Source organism: Ooceraea biroi, chromosome 3, assembly GCF_003672135.1.
Source record: "Ooceraea biroi isolate clonal line C1 chromosome 3, Obir_v5.4, whole genome shotgun sequence".
NCBI classification, from domain to species: domain Eukaryota; kingdom Metazoa; phylum Arthropoda; class Insecta; order Hymenoptera; family Formicidae; genus Ooceraea; species Ooceraea biroi.
Genome location: NC_039508.1, coordinates 1,253,170 through 1,262,944, shown reverse-complemented (window position 1 = coordinate 1,262,944; position 9,775 = coordinate 1,253,170). Strand labels below are relative to the sequence as shown.

Sequence of the window (9,775 nt, the reverse complement as noted above, 5' to 3'; positions counted from 1 at the left end):
TTGATAAAAGTAACGGTGATAAATTACAAATAAAAGTTCAACACTAGAAATAGATCTGCATTGAATTATGTATACTTTCGACTGTGCGATATTAAAATATAACTTTGATAAGTAAAACAATATTATATAATTATTATGTGCATTTGTTGCATAACTGCATGATAATGGTACTTGTCATTTCTCAAATAGAAATCATCTATAAAAACAGAAATAGATAAAACAAAATCTATAAAAGAGAGATATAATGTATCATTAAAACAAGACAGTAATATCGGATGCATACAAACATATAAAGCTACTTGAGAGAAGAACGGTGCATACCGTGCATTGTACGGAAATCTTTGAAGCAAGTATCTCATAACTATGAACACGATATCGCCAAGGAAAAGGCATGAGTATCACCGATTTAGTGAATTCTATAGCGAGTCCGACGAAACGCAAGTTCGCCGACAGATGGTTGGTTAATACGGATAAATCACCCAGGATAATCTCCCAGGGTCAAGCGTGCGCCCGCAGCATTAATCCAATCATGCTGCCGAACTTGAAATAAATGCGCGGTCCCATATATTTGGTGACGTAGCTCCGCTAAAAATCGATTAACGGCTGCCTGTTCTACCAGTAGTAGTAAGCACGGCCCCTCAACCCACCATTCATTTTAATCGTTTCCCGTGTCACTTACCAGAGACTATCTTGTTGGCGTCGGCGATCGCTTTCTGGCGTTTTTTCTCCGGATCGTCCAGTTCGTCGCGCGATTTTTTGCTCATCATGTCGGCCGCGTGACATTTGTGCTCAAGGTAATCAGCCATCATGTCGCCGAGCTCTTTCTCGTCGCTCGCGTATTTGTCTTTGATGGGGGTCGAGGTTCCGTTGAATACAGTGCCGTTTGTGATAGTGACGTGCTCTTTGGCTGTGAAGTGCAGAAAACGCATAAACAAGGAGGTACGAGGTAACATGAGCTGATGTGAAACACCGTGTAATGGATATGTGGCCGCTGTAAAATTGTCCGGCAAGCATCGACTAACACACATCTTCTAGATGAAGCACGAGTAAAAGTGCTCGGTTCCTGTACTGACACAATAATTTGCCGACCAATAGCACACGTTGTGGCTTGGCGTGTATCACTCATTCAGAGTATTGTGGGCTGTGACGACACATTCTTGTTGCAGTACGTAATGTAATATAAGAAATGTGTAACGTGTTGAATCATTTCCGGTGAAGTGTGTAATATATGTGTAATATAAAATCGCAATGCAAGAGCGAGTAATGTAAGAGATTTGACTTTTGTACATGGGGAGCACGTTAGTATACTTACGTTTATCGTGTACGTTGCCGGTGACGCTGAGATCCTCGACTGATTCAGAGTCCTGGAACAGAGAAGAATCATGCTTTATCGCAGCAATTACAAGAATCCCACGCTTATGGAAACCCAGCTATTTGAGTGAATTACGTATAATCGCCATGACTATTACGGCACACACAAAAGAGCTCTTATGAGATGTATAAAGTGGATCGTATCTTTCTTAATTGCGCTCAATAATGACGACCGACAGATAACGAGAACCAAGTTATAAAACGGCACTTTTTGTTACCGATGCTTCTCGGCACACTGATGCATTTTACATTATTCAGATTGTTATATATTTGCATAAATAAAACACGTACCTTCATTCTATCAGGCTCTTCGTAATCAGGGTCCATCTTAGGATCCATAGTTGTATTACGGCGAAGTGACGTGTTTCTCGACGGCCCCAATTCCTCTTTTAATGAGTCAAAGCCTGGCTGATCCAATCGGACTCTTGCCACAGCCTTTTCCACATCGTCGGTCACTAGCTCGACGTTGAAGATACATTTGTTTACTATATCCTCTCGACCGATCTTATTCAGAGCCTTTTCTAGCGTATTTCCTGCGTAAATAAAGGACAAAGCGTGACAGTCATGATGAGTTTTAGTATGCACAATTGAATCATGCATTTTTCTTGTATATTTAATATTTTGTATTATTTCTAATTAATATGTCGTGTGTCTTAAATGTAAAAATATATTATGAATGCTTATATCGTCAAAATTTATAACTAATTATGTTCTGATTTGTCTTCCTTCGATTCTGTTCAAACCTGAATGTATAGCGCATTGCGGACGCAAGCAAGGACCTCTCCGGAATATTAACAGAAGCTCGCTTGTGTAATGATCTTGATTTTCGTATCCTTGATACAAACTTATAAACATTGTTTATGTTTCTTAGAATCAGATAGCAGCAATTTGAGAAACTTCAAACGGCGCTTCGACAAACACGTTATGTCATCGAGGAATATATCGATAGAGGATATCTCGACGATTTCGATAATGCAGATTCAGATTCACCAATAATTTGGCGATTTTTGGGACTGATACAGATAGAGAAATGACGACGGGCACCGAGATTGTAATCACTTTCACTACGCGACTGTCGATCACGTACTGCGGAATCACGACCGCCTTGTTATTTCTGCCGATTGCAGGAACGCCACGTTACGTGCGAGTCAATGCCACTGGCGGGAAGGAGGGAGAGCCAAGCGTGTAGACTTATGTCAGGCATAATAATGCACAATGAGATCATCATCTACGCTGCTAGAAAAGATTCCTCGCGCCTGACTCAACTATAGCGCGCGCGTCTAATTGGCCTTGCTTGAGAAACAGGTTTTTCAAAGGTTACCGAGGAAGCTACCGCGATTCCCCCATTCACCGAAAGTTCACGCGAGCTGCGCGCTATGGAGTAAATGAATTACGTAACATCATCCGCAAACTCACCCGTGGCTTTGTTCTCGCTGCTCTGCCAGAGTTTGAACATGGCAGCAGCTTGCTGCGCGGGTTGATCGGGATACTCTTGCTTGATCAGGGCCACATCGGTAGGCGGGATGTTCAGCTCCTCCGCTAGCGATTCCCAGTCCTTATCCAAGAGATTGGCGATATCTGTTAAACGGATAGTCGCTCTGTGTATAGCATCCGGTCTGCCTAAAAGCAGCAATGAACGTGCAAGATAAATATCTCGGCTATAAATATCGACCAATTTTCATCTTTCTCACATCGCTAAATTCTTGTATACGTACTTATCCCGCCATCGCGCAGGAAGCTGTAGTTCTTCGACAGCTCCAGCAAATCGAGCTCGGAGACCGCGGTATCCGGCGAGATCTTCTCCGGCAGCAATATATTTAGCGTGCAGATCGGCGTCTGCGGTAGCTCGCCCCGCGGGACTTTCGGCTCGCTCATAAACATGATCCGGCCCATCATATCCGCGGCATCCGGGTCCTTTATCCTCGCAGTGAACGGGACTCTGTTCTCCTTGAATGCTCTGAATGGTAGCTGCAGCTGCTCGCCCGTTTTCAGGACGGGCACGAGATTGCCCGAGAATTCCATGTACTGCGTTTTTCCTTCTAGAACCTGCAGCGTCAAATAAAATTTAATGACATCTTACGCGCTTGACAAGTTATGCGTCTCAAGCAGCAATCTGCAGTTTATCGCCGAGGAAAATTAAATTACCTCGACGTCTCTGCTTTTCGCGACTTCCGTGAAGTGCTCCTGGTGTTCTAGAGTTTTGTCCTCTTTGTCATCCGTCATGCAGAATACACGTAATCTCGCTTCTAATGGATCTACTCGCTTCGCGAACACGACAAATCTATAAAAGCAAAATAAAAAACGTATTAAAGTAACTGCTTCCTGCGTTTAATTTTCGGCTAGGAACCCGGTCTGTAATTCGGATTGTTGCGTAAAATTTATTACATGTCACATCTTACGTCAGTCAATATACGTACTTAGCCATAAAGGGCACGTGCGTCGCGTGCGTGTACAGCTCCGTGGCCATTTTCGTGGCCTCGGAGATGTTACGGCAGTCCATCAACCAGAAGCGGGCGGAAACTGTGGTGGTGAAGGAGACGCAATCTTTCACGAAGGTCAACGGCGTCGAGCCTGTGACGTCCTCCCAGACTGCCCGAGTCTGACCCCCTGAACGACATACATGCCAAGTCCAATAACATTATTAAAATATGTCCGTGTTGCAAATGCGCGAGTGGCAAAAGTGAAATATGGTGTGGTATATAAGAGTTTCGCGCGACCGAGATTAAATACTAATAATATATGATTATAAAAGTATAACGTTGCAATATATTGATAATCGAAGTAACAATTACCGGACTGGAACGACTTTGCATTTAAAAACGGTCGCTATAAGTGCGCTGTTGTTAGGTGCCTTTTATCAGTGTGTGAGTAATATAAAAGTAGGTAGGGGCCGATCGAATGGTAATGCTTGCAAAATCAAGAAGAAGCGCTATCCATGTGGATTGTGTAAAAAGCAATTGTAGGTGTATGTATATGTATGTATGTGGGGATAGAATTTTAAAAGATAATTAAATGGTAAATGAAACAAATACAGTAAAATGGTAATTAACACGTGTTTGTCATTAATACGTGATTTTATGGAAGAGGTGATTTTCAAGATTAAATGGAAAAAGGTAAACGAGAGATAGGAACACAATTATATGCCATTTTTTTCTGGAAATGAAAACTTTACGGGATATTTTGCAGAAGTATCAATATTTAAAGTGTTTTCGACAAATTGCACACATATAACTAGATTTTTGAGATAAACTTAAATGCGGTAATCTTCAGTGTACATGTAATATTATAACAACGACATAAATCGCTTTAGATCATAAGATTAATATTACAGGACATGTTATGTAAGACAACCTAAAATATGTATACATATATAGATCTCATATGAGCACAGTTTCATGTAAATAACAAATTATTTATGTCGAAGCTTGATTACCAGTCAAAGGAATGTGCTGAAACACTGAAACTTTGAAGTTAACGCTCACAATGGGCTAAATAGTAAAAAAGTTATCTACATTAATTTATAATCCATACCTAAATGACTCAATCCTAACAATATGCAAGCATTAACAATGAATCACAACAAGATATGTATACAATAATGATACCCAACGAAATATTTCTTTCAAACATGCAGCTACCATCTCTCTTTTAAATCTCTATCCGAAGATCCTCGGGATGTCTCTCGATAATTTACGCACACATAAAAAAAATATAATAAGACAAGGAAAAACAAAAGTTCACAAAACTAAACGCGACACAGTTTCCAACACTGACGTACACATGAATCGTTCTTTCTCATCTGCGTGAGAGCTTCAAACTACGACATATTAATCACGGATGCTGGTGCAAATCACGAATCGCACAGAGACTGTTCACCATAATGGACACAAAAACAAATTGCATAATACGAGTGCCACTACCATTTAAGCGATCTCCACGTGCAACGCGCGACACTACGTTCACAGACCCGACGATCTGGAGAACAGACGAGATAGCCTACGGTCTGCGTTTCATGCCTGCTAAACTACAGTAGATCGATACTCGAATGCGCAATTAACGAGCAAGATCCACAAGAGCGTGTACAATATGCACGCCTGAAGTGTATGCGGCATATAATGTCGTATAGTTTATCGGTGGTTTGTCGGTAAGAGATTCTCCAGTAAGACGGTACGCTGCTCTACAATGTTACGTGCAAGCATATATTACCAGTTATGCTGCACAGCAGTCTCAGTGTCGGTGCGTCCCCGGAGTATTGATTGATCATGCCTTTATTGGCTGCCTGCGGCACCGGGATAGTTAAAGTTATCGGCTTGTGGAACTTTCGTCGTCTCGGCTCCACGGTGACAATCGGCGACACGGCCACTCTGTTCCCGAGTAACTTAGCCACGAGATCCGCCGGTATAGGATGTGCCTGTAACGTAACGATAGTTTGTAGTAATTTTGACAAATGTATCAAATGAGTTACAGCGAAGATAAGAATACTTCCGGAATATTATTTTACATTGTAATTTACTCTTTTCTGATTTTTAAGCACTGATTTGAACAAACATTTATCAATTTTTTAATTATAAACGATTTAATTATTTATAATTCGCAGATGCGATCTAAGAGATTTATTATAATTAGTAGATTCGTGCGTTTACAGAATGATTTAAGTGTCAAATGCAAACGAGTCGATAAGTACAAATTGAAAACAAAGAGAAAATTTAAATGAGAAAATTTAATTCGAAAGGAGAAACAAAGATATACCTGTAGACCGACTCTGATCTTCTTGGTAAGAGCCGCTTGCGGGAAGACAGCTTGCACTTGCGGCACAGCGGACGATGATACAGTACCACCTTCGGGACCAACCGCATGTACCTCTTGTCTGATGCGAGATACTACCGCGAAGTAATGTGGGAAATCTACAGTGAGTATCCTCACGATACGAGACGTCTGGAGATCCTCCAGCTGGCTTAGCTCTGGAAAAGCATGATACATCATTTAGAATGTTTCGTGCACTCAGGAATTATGCGTGCAAAATCAATCGTACCTTCTCCCTCAAAGCTCTCGTTAAGCACATCCTGGACAGCCTCCTCGCTGGCTTCCAAGGTGTGCTCGCGCCAAGTCTCTCCGTTGTCCGACCGCAGAATCACTATCTCTCGTTCTTTCCCGCGTAGCGACGCAAAGTGTGGTACCTCGATAATAACAGGGCTGCACGTGGAAAATATTTCTTAATATTTTTGTAATAAAGTATACTTACTCATGCACGCGAATATTCTATCTTTATTAATAATATTACACATTTGTGGTCATCAAAGGTAACAGTTTTACGTTTTATAGGTGAATTATGGTAGACTTATGCAACGCACCCTAAGAATTTTGCACCCACAGGACCCAACTCGAGAATGCGGCTAGCTAATGCTTCTCCCTCCATCAACGGTGGTGGATTGGTCAATTTGTCCCTCCTCAAGTATCTGCATGTGACACGCATAGGCATCGCGGCTTTGCGCGGTGGAACAATCACCCGGACACCGCTGTGCCTGCATCCGCGCATTGCACCGCCTCTCGCGTCCACCAAAAAGGAAACCAAGAAGCTGAGGAAATTTAAGAGACGTGTTACTTGGAATTAATGCGACACGCGACGTGAGGAATCGGGAGTATTGCAAAAAGAAATTGTGTTATGGATATAGGTTGCTCATAAGATATACAGTCAAGATCTATATTCAATATATGTGCACTTTCGGCATTATATTCGCAAATGCACTCACATTATCTTGATTCTTCATGCTTTCAAACCTTTTCACATTCACTTCTGAGATTGTATATATAAAATGTAAAAATAAATTATACTTTTTCCTGAACAATTCCGCAGTACATGATAAAAGAAAATAAAAAAATATATCGACGTATAATAGATATACGTCTATCGTAAAATTCGATTAAAATTTCGCAAAGATCATGAAAGTAAATATCGTAAGATAGAAAATTTAAAATAGATTAGTTTTTATATATTTAACATAATTTTAATACAATTTTAATACTGATAGTCACACAGTGTAATCGTTGACGCGAAGTAATTAAGTGCCACAAGTATGCGAAGCTATAAAGCACTAATTCTCGCGAGAAATTGTACTATAAGCGTAATATGCTGGAGATTACGGTGATAGATACTGCGAAGTTTTGTTAAAACATTTATTTGATCGCGTTGTTACCGCGATAGTACCAGTTATAACATGTTTCTCCTACGATGACAGTACGACAATTTGCATTATGCTGTCACACTATACTGACAGTTATTGTGCATAAGTGTAATTATTTGACGTAATGTAATTGGAGGTACAATACCAAGGTTACACAATGAGCTGTGTGAGATGTGCGTGTGGCAAAACAACAGATAAATAAAACAGCTATCTATATAGAAGTCAATTCTATGGGTACTTTGTAATGAGGCGTCCGTGTCTTGGATGGGTATCATATAGCCGTAAGCGCCAAACTAACGATGCTGAACGAAACTGTCATCTAACTCGATTCAAACAAATTGGGTTCATTCAATTGCTGTCGACTACTACATACTGCAGTGCTAACGTCGAGAGCTCCACTGACTAGCCTATAAATTATTCACAAGGAAATCGTGTAATGCACATGCACAGTGATTACACAGAGGCTCTGAAAACTCCAACAAGGACGATTCGAGTAACACTAACGCTATTGACACTCGGTCGTTATTATCGCTTGAGCGCAAAGTCGTTAGAGAATTTTTTTCTTTTGTTAATTTTGCATTCCATCTAGTTCCTATCGAGATTCTTCAACATTCCTGCAGCACGCGGTTGCGCACGTCTACTGGTAAATAATTCGTCAGCACGCGAAAAGCCTGAGCAGCGTAGAAAATCTGAGATAATTGAGAGACACGCCTATTGTTTTATTCATTGCTCTTTCGCGATAAGTTTTACTGGTTTCTCGAGAAATCATATTTCACCGTTGAATCATTTCCGCCGCTGTGCATCTACGTATGTATTCACTGTGCATAATACGATGCTTCTGGGAACAATCAGAATCAGCGAGACTACGGGGGTTGCGTAGTGCAGCGACAGATAGAGTGAATAGGCTGTGTGCACGACGAACAGGAGAATGAATGAAACAAAAATATCGAAGGGGTGAGATATACATATATATATGTATGTTTGTACGGCAAACTGCAGAAGCTAAGATTCAAGAGAAGATCACTTACTTTCTCCATTGTGGAATTCTGCGAGTAGCGCAAATAAAATAACAGTAGGATCGGAAACAAAATAAAAAACCCGTTAGTATTCATTCGTTCATAAACATGATGATGAGATGACATAACAGAGAGATAGAGAGAGACAGAGAGATATGAGATTGTGACATAATTCGCTATAATACCAGCACATCTTCACAGATTTTCGAACGTATCGAATTCATAATCAGCACGATATGGGGATTCTTGATAGACGCGATGTGCCAGATCATTCTGTTTTTGTTTCTTTTTTCTTTTTTACTTTTTCTCTTCGTAAAGAGTTCTCCCGGTCGTGATGATGATCGTCGCTGATCACTTCGAAAACCCGCACTCATCACACGCAAGCCACTTTTCTATTGTACATAAAAAACTAGGAAACGTGAAGTAACAATAATAATTATGTATTATAGTAAAGACGCAACACACCTCATCCACACTCTGCGAAAAAAAGGTATACCTGAGGGGAGGAAACTTAAAATAATGACGCATCGAAATCTGTTGTAGATCCTCGAACTCGTTAATGTTAATGCAGATAACCGTTGATCCTTAACAATGAAAAAAAAAGAAAAAAGTAGATAGTTGAATGTATAATAGCTGTTATTATCAGAACAGATAATTATAAGTAGTGCAACAGATTCCGCCGCATCCGCACGCAATAGCTCAACTGAAATTAATTATAATTAGCGAAGAAGAAAACATCCACGATAGCAGCAGCTGTTGCAACGTCGAAGTTTCCTATTTTCTATTCTATTTAACAATTTGTTGGACGAACGATTCTTTTTCTCATATGTATAAATATTATAATACGTTATACAATATTATACACAGTTGAAAAATTTGTGTTAAATTTAACAGATATCACATGTCCCAAACGGTCCACATAAATTTTTGTGTTAATTTAACATAATATGGATATGTTAAATGGTGACACTAATATTATGTTAATATTTTAACTTAAAATGAATGCAAACTGCGAAGTAATTTGAAATAAATTTTATGTAAAATCAACATATTTTTAATGATAAAATTAACTCGAAAAAAAGTTATTTTTACATACATCTTTACTCTCAACATAGTTTTCTGTAAATTTTAACAGATACAACTTGTCACTAATAATACGGAACATATCTATTGTATAAAATTAAAAATAGGTGCACAATGTGTGAT

General features: G+C 39.8%; 1 protein-coding gene across 25 annotated transcripts in view; it reads right to left on the bottom strand.

The window, feature by feature from the left end:
• The window catches only part of LOC105277501 (ankyrin-3), an 80,860-nt gene that overhangs the window by 27,944 nt on the left and 43,141 nt on the right, over positions 1 to 9,775 (bottom strand). For 15 of the 25 annotated variants that reach the window (XR_003406297.1, XM_026968074.1, XM_020031021.2 and 12 more), the window contains 13 exons: positions 8,582 to 8,599; positions 6,723 to 6,947; positions 6,404 to 6,564; positions 6,121 to 6,332; positions 5,578 to 5,782; positions 4,903 to 4,917; positions 3,789 to 3,978; positions 3,517 to 3,652; positions 3,087 to 3,417; positions 2,788 to 2,991; positions 1,663 to 1,904; positions 1,313 to 1,364; positions 680 to 907 (listed from right to left, as the gene is read on the bottom strand). Coding sequence is in view for 24 of the 25 variants with exons in the window: in XM_026968074.1 (XP_026823875.1) it covers positions 680 to 907; positions 1,313 to 1,364; positions 1,663 to 1,904; positions 2,788 to 2,991; positions 3,087 to 3,417; positions 3,517 to 3,652; positions 3,789 to 3,978; positions 4,903 to 4,917; positions 5,578 to 5,782; positions 6,121 to 6,332; positions 6,404 to 6,564; positions 6,723 to 6,947; positions 8,582 to 8,599 (2,219 nt within the window). In the remaining variant the exon portion in view is untranslated. The remainder of the gene's footprint in view (positions 1 to 679; positions 908 to 1,312; positions 1,365 to 1,662; positions 1,905 to 2,787; positions 2,992 to 3,086; positions 3,418 to 3,516; positions 3,653 to 3,788; positions 3,979 to 4,902; positions 4,918 to 5,577; positions 5,783 to 6,120; positions 6,333 to 6,403; positions 6,565 to 6,722; positions 6,948 to 8,581; positions 8,600 to 9,775) is intronic. The other 10 variants (XM_026968075.1, XM_026968077.1, XM_020031023.2 and 7 more) reach the window with 4 other exon arrangements.